Raw genomic sequence first — 24,650 nt, forward strand, 5'->3', positions numbered from 1 at the left:
CTTTGAAGACAAGTTTAGCAGGAGCAACAGCGCAAGTGTGGTTGTAACATACACCGGGTAAATGAACATAGATAACCGGTTACGACGACTCTCTGTTGCTCCATCATTATCCGCAACTCGATAAGACTATTCAATTCAATTCAGATTCAGTTCTGTCAGTCATCATCACTACTACTAAGAATAACCTCCAACATCAGTCGCAAAGCCACTTCATCCAATAAAGGCAGAAATATCACATAGGATCGCTCCCCGAGACGAGCCCCGGAACCTGTAACCGACAGGTCAACCCTCTGCCCGAGAGCCGTCGCTTTGTCGCTCTCATTGTCGACGGGATATCACGATGTCCTCGTCTTCGTCATCCAATAAGCCATCAGTAGAAGTCGTTCGTGCCAACCTGCGGAAATTCCTCAATGTGTATCTACAGCATCGACCGGTAGTGCAGAGGACTCTCACGGCGGGGTTCGTGCTGTATTGCCTTGGGACAACTTTTGCCGCATGGACTGGTCGAGCAAGTACTAAGAGCGGCGGAGGGGGCGGAGGAGGTAGAGGCAGGAGAGGCAAAGGTAAGTTTGGGTTCTGGTGTCGTGTGTTATCATGAGCTGTCTTCCTCTTGATGGACAGTACAGTCCATGGCATGGAGCAGAGTTGATACTGATTGAAATTGATGGATATTAGACTCCAAAAAGACCACAGCATCTCCCAATGATCCTTTATTCCACATTCGCCTGAAGAGGTTATTAAGGATAGTCATACCCAGCTTGAAGTCTCGAGAAGCTGCTATGCTGGCTTTGCATTCTGCTTTTCTGGTGACTAGGACGGGCATAAGTTTGTATGTTGCTGAATTGGATGGAAGGTGAGTTGGTATATCTGACAGAGTGATGTGGATAATGAAAACATCTCGGTTGTTTGATGACCAGTTCATCAAAATTGACTGTGGTAGTAAAAGAGAGAGCTTACGGTTGATTTTGCTGATGTAGGATCGTCTCTTCGCTTGTGACTGCCCAGCCGGCTTTGTTCTTGATGAATTTGACAAAGTGGTTGTTGGTCGCTATACCTGCGACATACACGAATTCAATGTTGGAGTATCTTCAGTCTGAGCTGGGTCTAGCGTATCGTACAAGGTGGGTCTGGGTCAGCTTTCTACCATTGCATCTCTGCCATTTTCATCTCAACGTTGCTAGGGTAGTCTTGATAAGAATGAACGCTAACACTTCGTTCCAGACTAACTAAACACGCTCTACAAACCTACCTTGACCCCATCATCCCTCCCTCCTCTTCGACGAACAACCCCAACGAAAAATCAGCTGTCGGTCTGTTGAAATCCGATCAAGACGCTCAAATATCGGGCGAACAGCTATTCTACAAATTATCGAATCTGGACGACAGGATCAAGAATGCAGATCAGTATTTGACGGTGGATATTCAGCAGTTTAGTAATAAGCTGGCGGAGATTTATTCGAATATTGCGAAGCCTGTTCTGGATGTCATGTGAGTGTACTGAATGACCAATTTAAACGGTATTTTCCTCGGTTACTCGATAGGCAGACTTGCTGAGGATCATTGTGTTAGACTGTACAACTACCAGCTATCGCGGAACGTCGGTGCTGAAGGTTTAGTCATCCTTACTATACTGGTACAAACTAGTGCCGGACTACGTGAGTTGATCGTAAATGTCAATCTCAACCAGACTGACAATATCATCTCATTAGTACGAGCAATCACCCCTCCCTTCGGCACATATGCAGCACACGAAGGTAAGCCTCGATTACTCCAGAGGAGAAGTACAACTGACACTGCTCATAGCCAAATTGGAAGGAGAACTCCGATTCACCCACTCGAGATTACTCGAATCAGCCGAAGAAGTTGCGCTGTATCACGGGGAAGAATTCGAGAAGAACGTCATCGAAAGAGGGTATTTCGCTTTGGTCAAACACGCCAATCGGGTCTTGAGGATCAGGGTATGGCATGGTATGGCCGAAGAAGGGGTGATCAAATGGGTATGGGGTAGTTTGGGGTTATGTATCTGCGCGATACCTGTCTTTGCGGGTGAGATGCTGGGTATGAAAGGAGGTGATCTGGGTACGAGGACTGAGGGTGAGTATACTGTGTTCGTCTTCTGGTTGACGGATGTCAGCTGAGACGTGCTGGCGGATTCCACTACAGGTTTTGTTACCAATCGAAGGCTGTTGCTCTCTTCGAGTGATGCGTTTGGAAGAGTCATGTATAGCTACAAGGTTAGCTTCTGCCTTGGTCTCGAATGCTAAAAGGTACCAGCTGATGCTTATCCGATGAAATAGGAACTGGCCGAACTTGCTGGATATACCGCTAGGGTATCTGACTTGTTCGATACAATGGAAGATGTAAAAGCGGGTCATTACCAGAAGAAATTGGTTAGCAGTGCCAAAGTAGAGGATAATGCGAAGAGTAAGCTAAGGGAATACGAATTTCGGAATGAGAAAAGCTGACATATCGTGCATCTCATGTATAGTGCTTCAAGGACGAGGCAAAATCATCGAATCAGACGAAATTCGGTTCGATCAAGTACCGCTGATCAGCCCTAATGGAGATGTCCTGGTCAAATCGATGAGTTTCAATGTAGAGCCTGGAGTGAGTCGGCTCGATCGCGCAGAGTCAAACTAAGTGAGCTGATCAGAATACCAGAAACACTTATTGGTGGTTGGGCCCAACGGATGTAAGTGGTCTCTTTAAAGATCCGGTATCGAATCGCCAGCTGACTGGCGTGTACAGGCGGTAAAAGTAGTTTGTTCCGTATTCTTGGTGGACTGTGGCCTGTGTACGGTGAGTCCATAACGTTTCAGCTATATCTCGGACAAGAAGCATTCCAGCTGACTTTTGGAATAGGAGGAACCGTGTATAAACCCCCCGCTCGATCATTCACTTACATCCCTCAGCGTCCTTATCTATGTACCGGCACATTACGAGATCAGATAATCTACCCACATTCTCAAGTGGAGATGAAAGAGAAGGGGACATCGGATGATGATCTGTTGAAGATCTTGGAAGTGGTTGAGATGGGACATATAGTGGAGAGGGAAGGCGGGTGGGATACCGTCAGAGAGTGGAGAGATGCGTTGAGTGGAGGAGACAAACAGAGGATAGCGATGGCGAGGTTGTTCTATCATAAACCCAAGGTGAGTAGAGATATCAGATTTGCCCAGATAATATGAAGCCTGGCATCAAGCTGATAAGTGTAATGTCGATGTAGTACGCCATCTTAGATGAGTGTACCAGCGCTGTTACACTTGAAATTGAAAAAGTCATGTACGACCATGCTACTGGTGAGTCATGTCGATGTCTTCTGCGACTTCCAGTCTTCTTCGTACAAGCATGTGGCTGATAGTGGTTTGATAGCTTTGGGCATAACACTCATGACGGTCAGTCATCGACCTAGTTTATGGAAGTATCACTCGATGGTCTTGCAGTATGACGGAGCAGGAGGGTATATCTTGTGAGTGATGCAATTCGGCCCGGAACATCATGAAAACATCATTTTGCAACAGGTCCGATGACGGCTGACCTGGGTATGGGTTGGGGTTGTAGTACCGAGCTTGACGCCGAAAAGAGATTGGCATTACAAGAGGAGAAACAGGATCTGGAACATAAGCTGTTGACTGTGCCGAAGTTGAAAGAGAGACTCGAGGAGTTGAAGGCGGTTAAAGCTGAGAGAGAAAGGGTCAAGTGATATGTGATGAGAGTCCAGTTGATATTGTAATAGATTGTATTTCAGACGTTGCGATGCAAATCGTTGTATCAACGCTATTCACCCGTTCTTGGTCAGTGGAATTACAGTGGCATACCAATCTCGCAATGTTCCCATGCCACCGCCCTTGTCCCGTGGAAATCTCTCTTTGGGGAACATACTTTACAGGACAGTCACGTCTTTCGAATTGGTATTGAAGATATAATCTCCAGTGTGATGATGAGAGAAACGCTCGCATACCGGCTTAGGGAAAGTTCAGAACAGGAGGTAAAGTCCTTCCGGGGTGGTTTCGATGCATACAAGCCAAGTCGGATGCAGCCGGATCTAAGTTGACACCCTTGTCTCACCCCCCCATATTTGAACGCTCAAATGCGTGTGATGACGCTCGGGCATTGCCAGTGCTGCAGCTATCTGAGCCATCGCGATCTCCCAGCATTCAGCGGGACCACTGTGCTCTCCGCCGATTTCAAATCTCGCCAGCATGAAATCCGCGAACTTGTCTACCTTCTTGCCCGCACGAAATATTGCCATGCCCTCGCCAGAATGAAATCTGCACTCACTCAGATGTCTAAAATGTCGGAATTGACTGGATCACAGGTAAGCCAGGACTTCAAACAATGCTGTTCCATGTTTAGCATAGGTTTGAAATTGGTTTGAAATTCTTATGGTAGCTGTGTCTGCTATTCAGGCGAATTCTAAGACTCAAAGATCACAGACTGAGCTACTCCCGTCTGGAGGAATTTACTAGAATGACTGCCAAGACCCCATTTGTCACTAAGATGACATTGGTGGTGGTTATTTACTAGAATGACACTGGTCCTACTAGAATGACATCCGATTAGGACGACGTCAATTGCCAGTCTTTTCTCATAACTGACAACTGAGACGTAGAGTTGGAGCTGCCTTACCCCGTCAAGCGTCTGCCTAGGTGATGTAAAAGCTGCAGCCTGCTATGTATAAGCAAGTACAGGGAATAAGTGTCAGGTATACAGACCGACTGCCAATTGCGAGACAAGTGCTGCTTCACTGTCAGGGAGAATGTCATTCTAGTTATTTAACGGCGCGGGTGTCATTTTAGTAGAAGCCGCATGATCGAGTGCCATTCTAGTAGATAACTCCTCCCGTATGCATCCATGATCAATCACAGAATCAGGGAGCTTCTTTGGTGGCATTCTCGACCATTATGTTTGCAACCCAGCTGAGTTTGTCGGCCCAAACTTGATGTAATTTGATAGTTTGAGCCTTAAGAGCAGAATAGCTACTGCCGCAGTCAGATATCTCCTCACGGCGAGATCTCTACCTCGCCAGCAGGAAATTTTCCGCTTGTAAGGTTCCACCACGGCGACCCCGCCCTCGCGGATTTCAAAACTGCGAGATTTCAAATCGACGGAGAGCACACTGAACATACAAAGCGGGACAAAAAAAGCTGGGTCGACGACGTTCGTTGGACAATTACATGTACATGTATTTCTGAAATGAAGAATCCACTTGCAGAAGGACGATCGTTCGTGTATACCTTACAATAGGTTATAACTTATGTAATTGAGAACGACCTCACGGACATGTCCTCAAAGTTTACAGTATTCCAAATTATCATTCCAGTGCTTTTCGCTTTTCGCTAGATCATACAATTTTATTTACCAGTCCGATTCCATATCCTGACCCAAATCCGAATCATATACATACCCAAATTCCAATCCATAACAAAACCAGATCCAGATTCAGACCCAAATCATCAACTTGTTATTTTCCATGAACAACTCATCGAGGATTCCATTCCAGCCCATGATTTTTAGATTCTTTCTATTTTTCGCTGGCACACATATCACTACAATGCTGAGGCACTTATTCTTATATTATTTCGACCCTTGAGCAATTCCGTTAAGCTGTGTATATCTCTGTAGTTCACAAGATTTACCAGGCTGGTGCACCACCTGGAAAGTGCAATTGACAGCATCATGAGTGGTCAGCGTCTGAAATCATTCAGTCAGAATGATACCAGGTACTGGAACTCACCTGGATTACCGAAGCCTTGCGCTTGGACAGTATCATCCACACCTGCATTTGGGAGCGCGGGCGGAGTGACCTCAACCTCTTGTTGTGCGATCGGAAGAGCCACGGTAAGGGATGAGGAGAAGATCAGGGATGTGAGGGTGAAGATGATTGAGACTTGCATTATCAATGATGATGATCAAACCGTTTGTTTGTCTGTGAGCTGGTATGGGTTATTTCTTGGATAATACTTGATTTGTCCAGAGCAGAGATATCTTGGGCTTGAGTCTTGCGACCAGCGGTTTATATACTTTATCATCGTGCCGGAAGTTGAGATGCAGCTACAGGTAAGTCGCTCTAGGTGCGTTCCTTGGAACAGTCTTCATTCTCTGTCTCGCCGGTTTCTTGTGAAGATGAGTGCTGATCTTGATTGAAATTTGATCTACGGGAATCATTGTTCGTCGAGCTTACTCTGTCTTTACCAAACGCCGGGACCTCTTCTGGACAGGCCTTTGCGTCTGTCGTGCTCGTCCTGGCACATCGAGACCAGGAATCCAATCAAGCCGGCCGATCCTGCCTCCAGCGGGGCGTTATAACCATATCTACGTCCATTCCTGGAGGACGTCCGTCGATATGTAATATCGTACATGTAAGCAAGTGAGCCGAGTCTGATTTCAGTAAGCTCGAGTAGCTTCAGGACTAGGACCAACCTGCCCCTGTCGATCTTCATTGAGATGGGATAACGTACTTGTCGACAAGCTCGTCGATCTTCTTGGACACGGATTCTAACTTCGGGTGAGGTTTCGTACTTGACCATCGCTATTGATATTGAGCGTCATACGTCTTACCAGTCATATCTTATTTCTTACTTCAGATGTCCACAAATTGTCGATCGTCCCCCCTGCCACGGCAGTTTTCGGCTGTGTCGTGTCTGTTGATCATCGTAATAAAGATAACCTTCTCTAATCGGACTTAGTCAAGTGGACCCTCTTCAACGATATTGCCGTTCGCAATCCATTACCGGAATGCAGCCCTTATGGGTATGTCAGGTTTCCTCCCCAGAGTGATGTGACAGAATCGCAAAAATCCTAATTTGACACCGTGTCGTACTCTTCTTCATCCAAATTCAATGCCTACGAGCGGAGTACTCGAAATACCTTGTAAGCGAGTTCGAAAGTACTCTTCCCGGTCATTCGAATGTTCGAGGCACACAGTGCTGAGGTATACAAAATCACTGGGACACATTCGCAACCGTCGATTTTTGCTGTGGTTTTGGACGGACATCCTTCCTATGACAAGTATCAGAAGGAAGGCGATTCTCACAGATGGGTCAGTAAGGGTCATGAAATCACAAATGCGAATGCAGCCTCGTCATGCACGCCCAAGGCATGTGAAAGTTCCCTCGACAGGATTCAATGTGCCAATTGCAGTCTGGATCGTACAATCCAAATGCTCCTTTTGTGCGAACATCAAGAATAAAGTTTGATGGTGTCTTTCCTTTAGGGATCTGATTGATTATGATTGATCCCCGGTTCTGCACAACGACAGAGGAATAAGGGTGTCGTGCTCAGCAGCGGTATGTCAGAATGATCAGCTCGCGCTCTCAAACTCCATCATGTGCACCGTAATAGACATATTTGGACTACGACGAGGAAACGCATGCCCATTCTAACGAATGAGAGGTAAAATCTTGGTAGCTGTGTGCATTGTCTCATCATCCCACCTCTGGGAATGCTTCGTGGATGATACTTCAATTTTGAACTTCGAGAAGTATAAAATTTTGCAAAGATACGATAATGTAAGGTATGAGCAAGGGCGACAACTGTGACAAGACTACATCTTCGACATTACACGTATTTATTTGACAAGAAGTACCTAGCCTATGCAAACTCAAAAAGCCAGGTTGAATATATCTGTTTACATGGCTGGCGGACCACCTAAAAGTCAATGATCAACATGTTAGCGTTAAGCTCAGAGACAATCTGGAAAGAGATGCCATTGCCAGCATGTACCTGGATGACCAAAGCCTTGAGCTTCAACAGCACCGGGGTCCTCGGTGACCGGAGGGTGAAGAGGAGGAGGAACCTCGATCTCTTGCTGAGCGATTGGTAAAGCCAAGGCGAAAGGGGAAGTGGAGAAGAGGAGAGTAAAGGCTGAGAGTCGCATACTGGGTTTAATATCTTTTCAACGTGAGGTAATCTGGCGTATGGATCGTAGTCAATCCCATGCATCATCTGCGGTATATGCAGTATGATAAGATGAGTAGAAAGACAGATCATCGTACTGGACATTGACTTGTATGTCGTATTTGGGACATAAATGCATATAAATTTACATCTCAAGATATGACGATCGCTCCTCCCATACTAAACACCCTCAGTCTTACTTCTCATACTCTGCTTCAACTTCTGTCCCTGTCCGCCCAGCTGCGTCAACGGCATTGGACTAGCCGACCTGCTTCCACTCCCCCCACCTCCAGCAGGTCTGTAGGGAACAGTCGAAGGCCCCACCGAACCAGATTTGAACTTCTTCTGCTGTTGCCCCTGACCTTGTAGCTGCCTTTCCGATGATCCAGGTCGTTTATTCGGATTGTACGGTCTCCCCTGTCCTTGGCCTTGTGCTTGACCGAAAGGCTTGACCCCCTGGGAAGAGGGGAAAGAAGGTTTCCTTCCGAAGGTACTTTTCGATGATGAGGGTGCGGGGACTGGTAGGAGCGGTGTACCGGGTGTAGAACCGGGGCGAGGTTGGGAAGAGAAGGAAGGGGAGGGTATACCTGGTGAGGGGATTGCTGGGGTTCGAGAGTCGGGGGGTTTGGGATTGGCAAGGGAGAGCTTATTGGCTTTTTTCCTCTGTTAAAAAAAAATAGCAGATGTGTAAATCAGCATAAGTAACATTGTGTAGATAGCGTGTCTGGCTATGATCCCCGCTGGCAATAGAATGCACTTACCCGACGTTTCTCCTCTGCCTCTCTGACGCCCAACTTGACTCCTGCAGAGTACTACAATCGCGAGTTACCATCATCAGCATATTCCAGAAGGGAACTTTATGAAATCTGATTGCTGATGGCTGAGAGACTCACCCCATCCTCTTTATGTCCCGCTTCCAACTTTGCGACCTGAAACGCATCATCCGGTAACATTTCTATCGGGTCGGCGTACAGGTTAGGTGGCGGGCCGGTGGGGAGCATGAGATCTTGTGAGATCGGTAGGAGGGATTGGTTATCTAATTTTGTACCTGTTGGAGTGGGGTCTGAACGGAATCGTATCAAGCATTAGCTAACATACTCGCTCGTAACATCTTGTGGTGTAAGCGGATCAAGATAGATGACACAAGCACAAGTGTTGCGCTTCAAGCTCCACATGGTATTCGTATCTCCAGAATGGGAGGAAAGACCTACCTATACAGTCCTCTATCAAATGCCAATACCCTTTCTCCAATTTCCTTCTTCTATGCTGTTGGCCCTTCTCCAGATCTTCGGGGTTGATCTCTGCATAGGGACGAACATAGTCATTGTACAGTGTATCAAGGTGGAGCAACGAGATGAGATCGAGGGATGAATGGAGATGGCGAGTAGGTGGGACTGATTATATGATAACAGAGGAATTTAAGTCAGTGATGGGTAGCAATATGATGATACGAGTATGATAGAGGACGTACCGTCCCATTGAGGCAGGATCAAGCTTGAGACGCCGTTCCTGCTCTCGTGACTATCCATTACTATGTCGGTATCGCCATGAGTCACTGCGTTGCTTGCCGTTCGGGGAGATCTGCTACTTTCGCCATTCTGGATGAGGTCCATGGTACGCTTGATTCGTGCTATTGGGGTGAAGGATAAAGGGGGATGGAGTCGGTCGAAGGGTGAAGATTATGTGTGAAGGCTTCTCGGTATCGCACAATTACCGTCTCAGGGGATGATACGATAGGTGTAACGATGTCTGTTGAGCTGGTCTGGTTGGATGGATTGGGGTAGCTTGATGGCAAGTCGTAGATCTGATATGGGATAGAAAGAGACACATGAGTTCGCAAGTCAAGTTGCAAGTTGCTAGTGGGTGTGACTCTTGGAAATGCGGTGATCTCCGCCTTTCATTCACCTGCTGCTCGGACCTTGTTTATCCTAATTCCTAATTCAAGTCAAATCATCGATCCACTCTCTTTTTTTAGAGATCAGATCAGATCCAATGGTAGCTAGTCTGATAATCCAAGCTTGACCGAGTGCCCGTTGAGATATTGACATATTGAGATATAAGATCGTGTTTATACTATTCTCATTCCGCAAAGTAACACCTATAAACTCACCATCACGAAAAGAGACAAATCAAAATGTCATCAGGTAAGTCATCGACCTAGTCATCACGAGAGCGTCCATTCAATCAATACTGATTTCCATGTATATCGCATCTCGCAGTACTCCCCTCAGCAGCTTCAGGATATCTCCCCTACTTCCTCCTACTGAGCACGGTAGCAGGGACGTATAATGCTTTCCAGAATTATTTCGTGATTTGGCAGTCCAAGGAGGTGTACTCGCTGAAAGCTGATGAGAGTGAGTCGAAGCGTATCACATGTCATATGATATAATGTCGATGACCAATGACCAATGAGAGTACAATAGCTGACTTTGTGTCATGTTCATACTACTAGTGACCTTTCTCGCCGGACGGATCTTCGGTACGTGGACTGCCCTGGCATCGTTGATAAGGGGTATGGCAGCGTACAACGTGAACGAGCGAGTGTGAGTTGTTTTTTTGCTGTACACCGGTGGTGGGATTTGCTGACTTGCAAGCACAACAACAGCGCATACGATCTTGCTATTGGGACATACGCATTGGCAACCTGGCATTTTACTTCTGAGTGGTTGATCTTTGGCTCGGTCAGACCTAATAGAGGTTCCATAGGTGCCATCGTCATTGGATGTGAGTAATTGTACAGCTTACAGCTTGCGGAGGAGGTGGGGAACCTTTACTGATGTTATGGTTGGTTCTATGTTATAGGGACAGGGTTGATCTGGACATTAACTCAAAGAGACCATTATCTCTCATAGATCCAAGCAACAACGAAAAAGAAGAGTCAGAATAGATCTTCTCGTTTGGAGCAAAGGTGATCATGGTGAAAATGGGGATTTCTTGGGATATCGTCATCCAATTAAGTGATTAGACATACAGAATGCATATATACAAAATTAATTGTGAAATGTCACACACAACTTGAAATCGATCGTCATCATTTAATCTCATCATACTCTTTCAACTCATACGACGGAGTTCTGTTGTACAAGATTGATATCACAACTTGGCCTTACCGAAATCTTTGCCTACCCTCTCATAAAACTCTTTCTCCTCTTGAGGCGGTAAGTTGAGTGTGCGGTATGATTTGGAATACTCGAGTACTTGATGGTATGCGCCTCGCTGTCCCAACATACATATCAGCGATGTCTGTTCACAACAGTCTGACACCATAGGTTTATACAACCTTTATACGGTTCGCGTAACCAACCCCACTCACCTTGATAGCGCCCCAAGCACCCGACGCAATCTTGCCTCCCTCCTTCTGACCCACCTCTACCGCTCGACCTTTGACCTGCTCCGGCTCGACCACCTCATCTACCAGTCCCATACTCAGCAGTTCCTGCTGGGTCCATCTCCTCGCTAGGAGGGTATCTCGGTGTTGTTGCGGGTTGGGGATTCGCAAGGAGAGGAGGGCATTGAATGAGTTTGGAAGGGGTGAACCGAATTGGATCTGGAGGTTGGGCAGGGAGCGTGTCAGCGTAGCTTAGCTTGGCTTGGCTTAGACCAGAATGTCAGTGCATCCTGGATGCACGGTTGGTGTCCGGTGGACGGACGGATGTTACTCACCTCGTTCATACAGAGAAATCCTTTTCCAGAGGTTATGATTCTGTAATCGCAGCATAAAGCTAGGATCATACCTCCTGCAAAGGCTATGTGGAAAAACAGGGCGTATGTAAATCAATGACATTGACAGTAGTTGGTAAGGTTTATGTAACTTACCATGCCCATTTATAGCGGCGATGGTGAATAGCGGGAAAGTAAGTAGTCTCCAAGTAACAGGATCGAAGATTTCTAGGTTATATACACAGTTCCATAATGGTGGTACAGTATCAGCTTCAGTCATATATCTTGTCATTGAGACATAGATGGAGGCTCGATGGAGACCCACCCTCAAAGAAATTCTTAATCTTTATACTCCTCTCCCAATCCAGCCCATTACTAAAGAACTTCTCACTTTCACTAGTAATCACCAACGCTCCTCCTCCTTTCCCTTCAAGCTTTTCCCTCCCTTTCGGATGGGGCTTGCCACCCCCGACCTGACGCCATTCGTGCTCTACTTTGTCTAGTGCGTTGGATAATTCAGAGAGGAGTTCCGGGGTGAGTCGATTGTCCGGTGGGGAGGAGAGGGAGATTTGCCAGGTGTTTTGGGATGGGCGGGTGAGGGTGATGTGTTTCATTGTTATTTCTTGTGTGCTCGTGTGCTTGGGTTCAGGGGGATCATTCAGCATATCAAGGAGGGAAGTATGGAGAGAGTAGAAATGATGAGTAGATGGTTGATGGATTGACGGGTTACCGGTTGAAATGTTGCGATTTAACCGGTCAGTGAGCTCAGTTGTGGAGGTGCAGGCTAAGTGGCATCAGTAGTTCAATCTCCCATTCCTCATACGCATACCTCCCCCGTTGATCGTTGATGTATCTCTCTATACCATCAAGTATAATACCTGATTGTGCAAGGTTTGTAACTAGGAGCGACAGTACCCATGACAACAAGGCGGCAGTACAAGAATAGGATCCCCCATCCCCTCAGTATAACGATGAACGAGTAGCCTGACGTATGAGCAGAACAGTTCATGTACCCGGGCAACGACTATAGCATAGCAGATCGCTGATGTAACGTACCAACACCAAAATGCTCTCTTTCCGATTCCGATGACGGACCTCTTACAAGATCTCCCTGTGTTCTATCCCATCTACGCCACACCGAACAAACCAAGACTTGTTACACATTCTCACCTCCCACGTATCCTAAACAGGCACATCATCGAGATCGCATGTATGTATGTATGTATCCAATGAAGATCTCGTATCTCATGTAACATACAGGTTTTACATCGTGAGTCCATGGACATCGATCGCTCAGGCAGAGTATGTATAAACTTATCTGGCCAGTCACCTACATATGGCGTCGTACATCGTCTGTTGACTTTGTTTGTTTCCATTTCCGGCCATCGGAAATTTCTTTGCGAACGATGTTCGGACTGCTCAGAGGAGTTTTCGGTCAAGTCTCGAGTTTGTTTACCTTCTTTGTCTTTAACGTTACGCGTACACGTACTCGTACGGCAAGTTTGTACTGCACTACACTCCTCGTCTTCTGTAATACTATACTCGCTGTGTATCGAGATCAATCCTGTGATCGTTCGGAGCAAGATCTTCAGAGTATACTTCCGAGCCTGCCTCCTTGAGCAAGAGAACAGAAGAAGATGTGCATTCTACAGTTGTAAAGGGTCAGAAGAGCAAAAACCCTTTGATCCCGAATATCTGGGTCTGGTGAACACCAGGAGGCTTGCTGTGACACGTTGTATCCGAATAACATGATATCTGCCGAAGTTGCGAAGCATGCAGAGATCGTCTTTGTTTGTTCTTTTTTTGGGGGGCATTAGGGATAGGATCGGGTGATTTTAGGGAAAGGAAGATGGTGCAGTACCGGTACTCGTCTCGTTACTGTGCTGTATGGTAGGATGCGCCCGATAGGTAGAGGTCGCCATCCACAGCTTTTCACATGAAGCTCACATACTGCAGTTCAGTCCTTCCAAGAGCGACCACAAACCACTCGATTAAATCGTTCTCATTCTCCTTCTCGTTATCCCCTAAGGGAAAGAATCAAAGTTTCAAACAGAAACCTGAGTTGCAAATCCAAATCCAAATCCTTAACTACCATTGTCCTATTTTATTATCGCCTGTCCATTCATTCTTTCCTTCGCGCTAATCGCAATTCCACTCATATTTAGACTATATCGACGATCATCATCATCATCATCATCATCATCATCATCACCATCATCACCATCAGTCAACTAACAGCGACCGTCCATCAGCCCCTTTCACCCTCTCTTACCACACAATGTCAGATCCTTCGCGCCCTGGAACCAGTTCTGGGAGACCAACAACGTCGAGTGGGAAGAAGCGCGTGAGTACAGGTAGAAAGCGAAGGCAGCCTACAGCACGGTTGGATACTGCTGCATCGGGGATCAGCGCGGATGAACTGCCTGAACAAGAGTTCTACAAAGAAGGAGATGACGAGGATGATGAGGACTTTGACGAGGAGGAGGATGAAGAGGATGAAGAAGTGTTTGCGTTCCATCGACCCACCACCGCCGCCGTACCTGCTTTGGGCACCATATCAGATTACTCTACATCCCAATTTGGTCCCTCCTCGAGTCATCTGCCCACTACCGCTGGAACCACTTCGAACTTCTCCACTGGCCCTTCGGACGGTCATCTGAATACGCCTGGGCTGAGCGATACTCCACGTTCGTTATCGGTAGATGGGAAAGTACCTACTCCAACGGGTGTGATTGATGTTGGTGGACATTTACCGGAATTGACCTATGATAAATCCAACCCACCACCTTTCAGTGGAAGGTACAATCCCAATAACTCGTCTTTCGCATTTACCATGTCATCGGCGGACGAGTCCAATGGTGGCGCACCTGTTATAGCTAAGAAATCTAGAAGACCCCATTCAGGAGCATCGTTGATGGATAGATTAAATAGGCGAAGAGGGAAAAGCTCAGGATCAAGGTTGGATACCGGTACGACCAACTTCACCACCACCACCGATATGACCATGTCTATGATTTCTGAGGATTCCGGCGCGTCTGAACCTGGTTTGTCGTACAGACCTACCACTTCACATCATAACAAGCGAATGAAGTCTTCGGCACCGCTCATTTCGGAGAGTGATCTGAATAGTGAGAGCGGGAGAGGGTGGAGTAGAGGTAGTTATGGGATGACGGAGTTGACGGGCGATATGACTATACCTGATGGGAAGACTACTTGGGGAGATGGGTTGGGCGGGCTTCATAAAGAGGCGAGTGAGAATGGGGAAGAGAGTCTGGGAGTACTGGATCCTGGGATGGTGGAAGAGGATAGTCCTTATCCTGAGGTTAGGGCTTCGGTATCGAACATCGATGATCCGGAAATGCCAGGTAGGTCGCATTCCTCTTGTACCTCATGTCAACAATATAGACCGACTGACCGACTTGCCTTGTCGTATTAGCACTTACCTTCAGAGCATGGTTGCTGGGATTATTCTTCGTCATCATCGGTTCAGGTATCAACACCTTTTTCCACTTCCGTACACCTGCACCTTACCTTTCTCCCCTTATTGTTCAGTGAGTATGGCCATCTCTCTCTGGATCCGACCAATGCTGATGTGATGTGCAGAGTGATTGTGTACCCAGTCGGTAAATTCGTGGCATGGTCACTCCCTATAACGACATGGACATTACCTCGTTTCCTCGGTGGTTCAGAGTTTACCTTCAACCCTGGACCTTTCAACATTAAAGAACATACCGTCGTGAGTCACACCCATAGTCTTCACACACAGAGACGATTTGAGCTTACCTGTATGCTGCTTCAGATCGTCATGATGGCGAACGTAGCTATCGGACCAGCTTATGCCCTTTACGCGACGGTATCAAGTGAACTGTACTACAAACATAAATTCGGTTATGGTTTCGATATCATGTTGATACTCGCGACTCAACTCACGGGATTCACCATGGCTGGTATATGTAGGCGATTCGTCGTTTGGCCAGCGTCGATGATTTGGCCTGGAAATCTGGTGGTGACTACCAACTTGAACACTTTACACGCTGAAGAAGATGGTTTCCAAGGTGGTATGAGCAGATTGAGGTTCTTGCTCATCTGTATGGGCGGAGCCTTTGCTTATTACTTCTTCCCCGGTAAGCGATTGTCACGGATCTGTCTGGTCGCAAAATTGTGATGACTAATATGATCTACATAGGATTCATATTCACCGCTTTGTCATACTTCTCTTATGCCTGTTGGATCGCACCTAAAAACAAGGTTGTTAATCAATTATTCGGTATTTCCACTGGTCTCGGAATGGGTATCTTGACTTTCGATTGGACACAGATCACCTGGATCGGTTCTCCTCTGACTGCTCCATGGTGGGCTGAGGTCAATGTCGGTGTGGGATTCATCTTGTTCTTCTGGATCCTCGTTCCCATTCTATACTATAACAATGTGAGTCGATGCTTAACTCTGTCCTGCAGGGAGTGTAAGCTGATGAGCGATGTCGATCGACAGGTTTGGGAATTTGCCTATCTGCCAGTCAATGTCATCCAGGCTGCCGACCGATTTGGATCAGCTTACGACATCTTCAACATCCTCACGCCAGATATCAGATTGAACACCACAGCCTATGCTGCCTATTCGCCCGTCTACTTGTCCGCGACATTCTCAATGACCTTCATGTTGGCCTTTGCATTGGCTACTGCTTTGTTGGTCCACACCGCACTGTATCACGGACCAAGGATCTACCGAGCAGTCATCAACATCAAGACTGAAGCGGATGACATCCACATGAAATTGATGAAACATTACCCCGAAGTGCCCGACTGGTGGTATCTGGCTTTGTTCGCTGTTGTCTTCACCCTTGCTGTAACCGCTTTGGAAGTCTACCATACCGATTTACCCGTTTGGGGATACATCGTCGCTGTATTGCTTCCCTTTGTGTATATCATCCCATCGGCTTTCATCTACGCCATGACCTCCCAACAGCCCGCCATCAACCTTTTGGCAGAGTTGATACCTGGTTACATGTTCAAAGGTCAGCCCATCCCAGGTATGGTGAGTGCACCGCTATCCCTCTCATCGTTAATTGTGTTCATGTGGCTTGTAAAATGTTGATTTGTTTCCGTTTGCAAACAGCTGTGCAAAGTATTTACCGTCCAAACGGTTGTAACGGGATTATTATTCATTCAAGATCTGAAATTAGGCCATTACATGAAGGTGCCGCCTCGAGCGACATTCGTCGCACAGTTAACGGCTACCGTTGTTGCATGCTTTATTCAGAGCGCAACCAAGGAATTGATGTTTGCTAAGATCCCGGATATGTGCGCTGCGGGTCAGAAATCTCTGTTGACTTGCGCTTCGACCAAAGTGTTTTTCACCTCTTCGATTATCTGGTATGTTCTTTGATTGCATTCCCTTGTCATTCTTATCCTGCTCCATCCTCTCCTCCGCCCATGGTCAGCTGGACAATCACTGAAGAGTCTGTTCTGCTTATTTCACGATTAGGGGATTGATCGGACCCGACAGGTTATTCAGCAAAGGATCATTATATCACCCGCAGACTTACGCTCTCATCGTCGGAGCGGTCTTACCCATCCCCTTCTGGTTATGGGTCCGAAGATACCCCAAGTCGATCTTCAGAAACTTGAACTTGCCTGTCGTATTCAGTGGAGCATTGTACATACCCCCTGCATCGGGTATCAACTACTCTAGTTGGTTGTTGACGGGATTCATATTTCAATTTTGGTTGAGGAGGAAGCAGTTTGCCTGGTGGTCCAAGGTGAGCCGCCACTTCTCCCTTGTCTATTCACGCAATGAAGGAGGCGCTGATCTTTGTTGGGAATGGGCTATAGTACAATTACGTTTTGTCCGCTGCTCTGGATGTAGGGACGGCCCTCTCGGCAATTGCCATTTTCCTTTTCTTGGGATTACCGGGCGCTTCGATCAATTGGTGGGGTAATACAGTGTATCAGAAAAGTGAGTGGACACTGTACACCATGCGTGGGGATGAGTGGTTCGCTGACAGATCCTCGTAGCTGCCGATTGGGATGGTGATGGTGCTTCGTACCTTACTGCACCTGAGACAGGGTTCGGTCCGGATACATGGAAGTTGTAGGCTGTTGGACTGTAATATCGATTTAGGTGTTTATTCTTAGGGTGAAGGATCTGCTTGCTTGCTTCATCTTGTCTGTTCAGGGGACTTGGTATCAGACGATCTTGAACATGAACTTGTCTGGGCAATATGGTTTGAGATATATAATACTCATACAGACATATATAGGTTTTTGGGTTTTCAGGTTTCAGATTTCCGGGTTTTTCGTTATATACAAGTATATATTGATCTTTGTAGAGGAGTTTGTTGGGATATCTTGATCTACAGTATATCAATCATCTGGAATGTATGTTGATTGTGTATTACATCGATTGTCCTGTAGGTTCAGACGTGTCAGAAGAGCGGCGTGATGCTACGGAACAAGCTTATCTACGATGTGTTTGCGCCCTCACTACATTATGCACTGATAAAGTTCAGTGCGGTAAGTTACCAGTAAGTCAAAAGGTACTGGGCACGATTCAAGGTTCGATCCGATGCATGCATAACAAATATTTTGTTTTTATGTGGTATTTCTGGTTTTTCTCAAATATCTAATAAATACTCTTGGATCAACAAGTAAACAAGTACCATCTACATCTACGTGTACGGTCGGCCTTATTATCGGATGGGTTCGGATCGGTAAGGGAATGGAAGGAGAGATAGTCCTGATGGATCGGAACGAGTGTCATCGGTCTAACATTCCTTGTCTTTGTTGGATAGAGTAGATAGCGGTCTATAAAGAGACTCACCATGATATATATTACGCACTGGCACACATATTCTGACGAGTATGTCGCATAATTACCAGGCGGGGGCTATGGAAGACGTTAAGCTTCATCAGCACACCACTATTTTGCGGATGAACAGATCAGGATTCCAACTGGGACTCACCGCCACCGGGATTACCGAACATTTGAGGTTCGACCGTAGCTACCGGCTCGGGAGCGGGGAGTGCGACCGGCGCAGCGAGGGAGGGGGTAACGAGTAGTAGGAAGGGGATGATGTAGGTTAGGATAGACATTTTGAGTGATACGATAAGACTTTATTTCTGTTTCTATTTTCACTGGGAATGATGATCGAAGTTGGGTTGTTGGGACGAGTGAAAGTAAAGGGAGAGGCCGAAGAACAAATCTACTGAGATTTGTCGATATTTATATATGTTTTCCTCTAAAGTCAGGTAGAGTATCGCTATGAACACTTTTCACTCGACTTGAGATGGTAGAAAGCAGAAATCAAAAAGTCAAAAATCACTCTTTCCATGAGGTTTAGATTAAATACTGTACTCTACTGCAGCTTTTCCAAAATGATCAATCATTCATTCGCATCACCAATCAATGAGATGGACGTGTGAACCGAAAGCAATGTGATCTGTGTGGTATGATGAGATGGGAGCGGTCGTCGGGCAAATCAAGGGATCAGGCATGAGGGGACGGCATGTGCATTGTATTATACGAACCGACCCTGAGATGAGTTTGTGTTCCCCCACTTGGATTGTACAGATCACAGCGATCCCTTGGGTACCAAGCAACATGAGCGTGACCGTGACCGAGCAAATCGGGGTCTAGCCAAAGGCTCAAGCTCGAGCTCACTGCGTTTCAGGTGGAGCGGAGCGCAAGCTGGCCACTTTTACGGGGTTGTGTGTCGGTACACACGGGAGAGGTATCGTGCATATCTGTCAACCAGCCACTTCTTGACCTTGGGTTTCGTCAGTGACGGACGGTGTGATATCTGAAGACATGCTCATCTGCCAAGATCACAGTAATAGCGTTGTACACTGCATAACCCTGGAAACAGGATGGATGGGCATCGTATCCCTTTGTTCTCTGTCCTCAATACTTGGTCGGAAAGAAACGTCATCGATGAAGTGAGGTTTCCTTTCCCTTCGCAGTCACCCCCACTTCCATATTCATTTCTGTCGTATCATGATGCTGACTCCACGGTTGGGCTTGCAAGGCATGTTTGAGAATGATGATCAACTTTAATATATCAACCTGAAATGACAAGACAAGTCATGTCCGTGAGAAAAATAATCTCTTCACCAAAATTTCACGTTCTTTTTCCTGATATTCTCGTTACGATACGGTATGATCGATTTGATTCTTGTCTTACAAAGTTTGATGAATCGATCATTTCGTCTGTTCTGGTGGGTTTGCTGATTAGATTGTACCTTTCGGTTCAGTCTCGCTTCTTCCATCGTCCACCAGCTCAAATACGAGGAACAGGCATGAACCTATTCGTAGGGTTGAAACTCTCGACAGCTGGTCAGGGGAGGGGGGGTACGCATTGAATCGCATCGTGCAGGGGCATCAACGGCAATCAGTCTGATAGTCATGGCCCGCACATTTGGGCCGACCGATCCTCAACTTCCTCGATTCGACCTCCTCAAATCGTATCGTATATCCACAAGAGCGAACGTTTAACGCATGTTTCCAGCTTGTTCATACCGCATGAGGGATCTGTAGATCAGATGGAGATGGGGATTTTTGGTAATGCCAATCAATCTTCAGATCGCCCATCAGTCCATCAATCAATCAATCGATCAATCAATCAATCAATCAATCAATTAATCGGATACAAAAGGTTAAATCTAGATTGCAAGATTGCATCGCCTCATAGAACAGGGAACGTTCCTTGATGTTCTGATGGTGACGTGTTTGAGTGATCATCAACTTGATCGCTGAAGGTTTCATTTGAAAATTGACGATTGTTCGGCTTAAAGGTGGATAAGGTTCTGGAAAATTCATGTAACAGGGCTTGACTGGTAGACATCAGACTTGGTTGAATGCTTTCGCTTCGTGAACCTCTTCAACTCCCTGTTTGCCATTCTGTCACGTATGTTTATACCCTTATCTTGACAGAATACACTGTAGTATAGAGAGGTTGAACATGAGGCGGTGTAGGTGAAACGATTTGGTAATTCGTAATGTATGAATGAACTTGCCAAAAATTACCCTTTTCCAAGATCAATCACTTTGTAACGTCGATGTCGTGGTCAGTCACATATCGTCATTGATCGATACGTCGTATTGCTGTGAATGACGACATCTGTCCAACTAGATATGCAAGTAGTAAACCAAGCCTTGTAAGAGGCGATCGGGTCGGGTTTCAGAGTCCTGTATGGAGGCCCGTCCGATCCGAAATGAAATATATATAAATCGTGATGTTCCGTGTCGTTATTGACGGTCAAATTCGAGCATATATTACCCGATTTGTGGGGTTGATGTATGCATTCTAAGTACAATGGTCATCATCATCAAAATATCACGTCGTAAAAAATAGTAATTAGCTGAACTAAAGGTCATGATCTATGGTACAACACAGGAGGATGTAGAACTATACCGGATAGATCCTCATCATCACCTGCTGAAAGAAACACTCTCGTACCAGTCAATCAACCCTCTCAACTTCCCAGCAGCTGCAGCGGCCTCCGAAAACCCACTCGCACTTGTAGCACGACTTCCAAGTCTCCTTTCTTGAGCTAAACCAGCATCCATCGCATCGACATTACTCTCTCTAGCGGTGCTGAGCTGCACCAGTCCGGTCGAAGCTCTATGGCTGTTCGTGAGGAGCATATTGGGTGGTAACGAGCGTCTTTTCTTTCTATCTACCACGGGCGAGATCTTGGAGGGGGCTTGGCATGAATTATTGTTGTTCTCGAACAATTGTCGAGCAGAGGTCACTCGTCCGCCTCGACCACCACGAGCTGATTTGTTGGGATCTAATTTCGCATCGAGTAGAGCGGTTGGGGTAGGGGATGTCTCGGAAGGTGTCTGGGCAGTGAACAGAGGTGTCTGGTAAGTTTAGGACTGATACCTCGAGCAGCTCAATGTGGCATGAACCACATTTAACCACGTGTACTCACGAGTCTGACTCCACGATCCTCGTCCTTCGACGCAAATTCGACTTGCGCTGGACCTCCCGTAATTGACCTCGACCTTGTCTCTTCGACCTCATTGGGTCTGTTTACTCCTTCATCGCTCTCAAACTTGTCACCTACTATCTCATCCACACTACCAAGTGTAGACTGATGATCGCATATTCTATGCTCTCTAGCCCTATATAACCCTCCCTCGGAACCATCTTCACTCGACCTGCTTTCCTCTTCGAACAGATTCAAGATCAAATGCCTATGCTCACTACCCCTTCAAATCGATCTTCGACGCGGTACCTCCCTACTCTCGCTGCCTATAGCCGCTCCCTCTTCATTATCAATAACCATGGCTTCCAAACTCTTAACCGTATCTCTACCTAGCCTGTGGCTCCCACTCTGGCTGGGTGAACTTTCAGGGCTGGTGGCGAGGTTACCGTCAAAATAGGAATCCGGGTTGGTGAAGATTATAGGTTGGGGAGATAGTATTTCAGAAGTTGCCGAGAAGTTAGTTGCGGGTATAGTTATCAGATGTGGCTGTGAGTCAGACAAGGGAGCTGAAGGGGTACGTGAGGTCTGTGGACGAGGTCCATTGATTGAAATAGGTCGACATGGGGTATCCTCGTTCGAGCCCAAAATCGGTGAGGTTTTAGGTACAACAGGAGAGGTCAAACCGAGCGGTGTATGTCCTGGTTGAACATTAAACGAGGTTGGTGGCATTTGAGCTTCATATTGCTTGGGACTGACAGTTCTGGCCCTATGTTTGCTAGTCTCCCGAAGATGCCTCGATGTCCTGGTAGCTATTGATTCCTCTTCTTCCGATACGGCGTATAAGCTCCAATAAGGCTGAGCATAAGAGTAATCTGTTGGTGTCTGAGGAGGAAGAGGCGAGGGATGATAAGGTGGTCTGTAAGCTGAGAAAGGGTGCGTTGAAGAGCTAGTAGGTAGACAAGATATACTGTGTCTTGATTGATGGAGTTTCCGTCGATCAGCATTGGCAGCGAATCCCCAAGAAGGAGAATGAATGGTAATCTGAGGAGATGCAGGGGGTGTAAGAGCTGTGAGGACAGCCTGGAAAGGAGCTGACCACCTTCGTTGGGCCTTAGGCGCAGCAGGTATAGGTAGGATGACGCCTCGCAGTTCCGTTTGAAGCGAGTGGTGCTCTAGCCACATATCAGCTGGGAGGGAGTTTGGGTGGAAGACGTGAATTGGAAGGACAACGACACTGACTCGCATGAGGAGTTGAACACGACATGCCACAGTATTAGAGGACTGAGGCTCACAATATTTTCTCTTCCTCATGGGCCAAACCAACATCTACTTGAATGAAGATATCCACGCGAAGTGATGTCTGAGCAGATGCAGAAACCGTGCGAACATCTTTAGGAATGGTGAAGTCAAGGTACAACACGCTCTCACTGAATGCAGAGGTGATATGACTGTCTTCTCGCAGGTGATGAGAGACTTCCGTCAGCAGTACTCAATGTACGGATAACGATTCATACATACCTGAATAAGACTGATCATGAACGATATTATCCATTTCGGCCTCACGGCCATCATCCTGTCTAATTATGATGCGCTGAATGACGGTCAAAACAAGCGATAGAGTCTATGCAGTACGTCAGCGAGATCTCGCATACACATCATCGAATTGTCGAAGGAAATGCCTGAGACGTACTGCTGACCGAGTTTGATTGATCACTCTCAGCCCTATCCTACTTCTTGATCCCTCCACGGCCCATCCATTCGTACTTGTCACTTCGACCTACAGCACCTCACGACCATGTTCGTCCCCACAGATCACTTGGTGAGAAGCCTCTTTCGGACCAAGTGTCTTTTTGATACTGGCATCACCAACCTTGCTCAAGATGTCGAGTTCAGTAGCAGTATGTGAGATCGATCGTGTAAATGGAAACTCGGATATGTACACAACTGCGTGCAAGGTGTATGAAATGAGAGCAGTCGGAGTGGAGAAAGAGGGGGGGTAAGGAAGTAGGTAAAGATAGTCTAATTGGAAATGTGGTGATACTGCGTGGATGTTTGGCTTTAGCTTTGTAAGACACTTGACAATCATTCAGAAATAGAAACGTACCCTTTTCGAGCGGGGTGGTAGGTGCTTGAGGAAGTAGACGATCCCGAGTCTGCCTCGCAGGCGTTGGAGATAGGTAGACTGGGTCCTGTCATGATTGTAGCTGACCTCAACGTAATCTGCACAAATATAAGTCCAAGAGATCCAATAACCCACCTTGGAATGCCAATGATGTCTGCCAAAAGATCTTCTGGATCACCTCTTGCTGAGTCGTCGCATCTGAGAACATCCCCATACATGTCAGACCTCTCTTCCCACGGACTGCCCTCGATTGGTAGAATGAGATAGGCCACTCACGTTCTCGTCCGACCAATTCCACTTCTATCCTGCCCAAGCTTATTGTATGCGCTACAGTGCATTCCAGCTGCAATACACCTACCAAGTCTTCTCCCGTATGGAAAGTTGGAAGATCTCCTTGGGCAACATCGTGGTGCTGTGCCAAATCGAATGAGATAGAGATGAATGGGTGTGATGTGATGGTGTGTGGTAATTCTGGTCGTGACATTGTTCCCGCATGATCCTACGCTCAAGATGAACAAAGCGTTGGTGTCCGAGCTGCAATGGTCAAGTTGAGCATCGGTTCAGTGTTGGTGTTAGTGAAAGCAAGTGAGTGAGCATGTTGATGCATGGCATCCCTTTGTGGGTGATGATGCGAGTGGGATGTGATGGCATTGAATGCATGTATACTTCACGTGCTCGAGTGGGGAACAAAACACACACACACACACACACACACACAACACACAGTGCATGATCCCCCTTCGTGTGTTCGAGCGTTCATGTTACTCCCGTTCTGGTACCTATCTAGGTTACAAAACGACACCAACAGACTGTTCAGTGCACGTTGTCATTGTTGATCGTCGTTGTTTCAGGATTGGCAGACCAATAATCCTGTTTTGAGGTGACAGCTAGCCTTGCTAACACCACCGGCAGAGGCGGGGTGGGACGAATGGGTCCAACTTAGGCGGCATTCCCGTTTTTGGGTGGTTTGTCGAGCAGCTAATGGATCGTCGACGTGATCGATATGTCTTGTTGAGCATGATGTGGACGCATTCGATCTT

At 46.8% G+C, this 24,650-nt stretch overlaps 7 protein-coding genes across 7 annotated transcripts; 3 read left to right on the plus strand and 4 right to left on the minus strand.

The window, feature by feature from the left end:
* Nucleotides 1-340: 340 nt before the first annotated feature.
* I302_102381 (uncharacterized protein) lies at nt 341-3,703 on the plus strand (the record flags this gene model as incomplete). The annotated part of the gene is made up of 16 exons (XM_019187756.1): nt 341-563; nt 676-853; nt 978-1,121; nt 1,222-1,488; nt 1,570-1,655; nt 1,710-1,754; nt 1,804-2,094; nt 2,164-2,234; nt 2,298-2,424; nt 2,489-2,607; nt 2,662-2,692; nt 2,749-2,799; nt 2,863-3,152; nt 3,227-3,299; nt 3,373-3,469; nt 3,562-3,703. The coding sequence occupies 16 exons, from the start codon at nt 341-343 to the stop codon at nt 3,701-3,703; spliced, it is 2,235 nt and encodes a 744-aa protein (XP_019050634.1).
* Nucleotides 3,704-8,079: 4,376 nt separating this feature from the next.
* Nucleotides 8,080-9,512, minus strand: I302_102382 (uncharacterized protein; the record flags this gene model as incomplete). The annotated part of the gene is made up of 5 exons (XM_019187758.1): nt 8,080-8,562; nt 8,661-8,711; nt 8,793-8,962; nt 9,111-9,293; nt 9,371-9,512. The coding sequence occupies 5 exons, from the start codon at nt 9,510-9,512 to the stop codon at nt 8,080-8,082; spliced, it is 1,029 nt and encodes a 342-aa protein (XP_019050636.1).
* A 521-nt stretch (nt 9,513-10,033) lies between these two features.
* I302_102383 (uncharacterized protein) lies at nt 10,034-10,751 on the plus strand (the record flags this gene model as incomplete). The annotated part of the gene is made up of 5 exons (XM_019187759.1): nt 10,034-10,043; nt 10,119-10,253; nt 10,352-10,442; nt 10,505-10,623; nt 10,702-10,751. 5 exons carry the CDS (start codon nt 10,034-10,036, stop codon nt 10,749-10,751), a joined length of 405 nt encoding a protein of 134 aa, XP_019050637.1.
* Nucleotides 10,752-10,992: 241 nt separating this feature from the next.
* On the minus strand, nt 10,993-12,173 carry I302_102384 (uncharacterized protein; the record flags this gene model as incomplete). The annotated part of the gene is made up of 5 exons (XM_019187760.1): nt 10,993-11,115; nt 11,213-11,446; nt 11,563-11,645; nt 11,716-11,787; nt 11,885-12,173. The coding sequence occupies 5 exons, from the start codon at nt 12,171-12,173 to the stop codon at nt 10,993-10,995; spliced, it is 801 nt and encodes a 266-aa protein (XP_019050638.1).
* Nucleotides 12,174-13,837: 1,664 nt separating this feature from the next.
* Nucleotides 13,838-17,653, plus strand: I302_102385 (OPT family small oligopeptide transporter; the record flags this gene model as incomplete). The annotated part of the gene is made up of 10 exons (XM_019187761.1): nt 13,838-14,924; nt 14,996-15,110; nt 15,163-15,295; nt 15,359-15,683; nt 15,746-15,987; nt 16,051-16,593; nt 16,675-16,931; nt 17,044-17,317; nt 17,391-17,514; nt 17,574-17,653. The coding sequence occupies 10 exons, from the start codon at nt 13,838-13,840 to the stop codon at nt 17,651-17,653; spliced, it is 3,180 nt and encodes a 1,059-aa protein (XP_019050639.1).
* Nucleotides 17,654-20,985: 3,332 nt separating this feature from the next.
* I302_102386 (uncharacterized protein) lies at nt 20,986-22,733 on the minus strand (the record flags this gene model as incomplete). Its single annotated transcript, XM_019187762.1, has 3 exons — nt 20,986-21,420; nt 21,492-21,653; nt 21,798-22,733. 3 exons carry the CDS (start codon nt 22,731-22,733, stop codon nt 20,986-20,988), a joined length of 1,533 nt encoding a protein of 510 aa, XP_019050640.1.
* Nucleotides 22,734-22,776: 43 nt separating this feature from the next.
* On the minus strand, nt 22,777-24,094 carry I302_102387 (uncharacterized protein; the record flags this gene model as incomplete). Its single annotated transcript, XM_065869470.1, has 7 exons — nt 22,777-22,940; nt 23,007-23,109; nt 23,179-23,265; nt 23,429-23,528; nt 23,593-23,677; nt 23,746-23,808; nt 23,887-24,094. The coding sequence occupies 7 exons, from the start codon at nt 24,092-24,094 to the stop codon at nt 22,777-22,779; spliced, it is 810 nt and encodes a 269-aa protein (XP_065725542.1).
* Between the last annotated feature and the right edge of the window lie 556 nt (nt 24,095-24,650).

This window comes from Kwoniella bestiolae, chromosome 1 (assembly GCF_000512585.2).
Source record: "Kwoniella bestiolae CBS 10118 chromosome 1, complete sequence".
NCBI classification, from domain to species: Eukaryota; Fungi; Basidiomycota; class Tremellomycetes; order Tremellales; family Cryptococcaceae; genus Kwoniella; species Kwoniella bestiolae.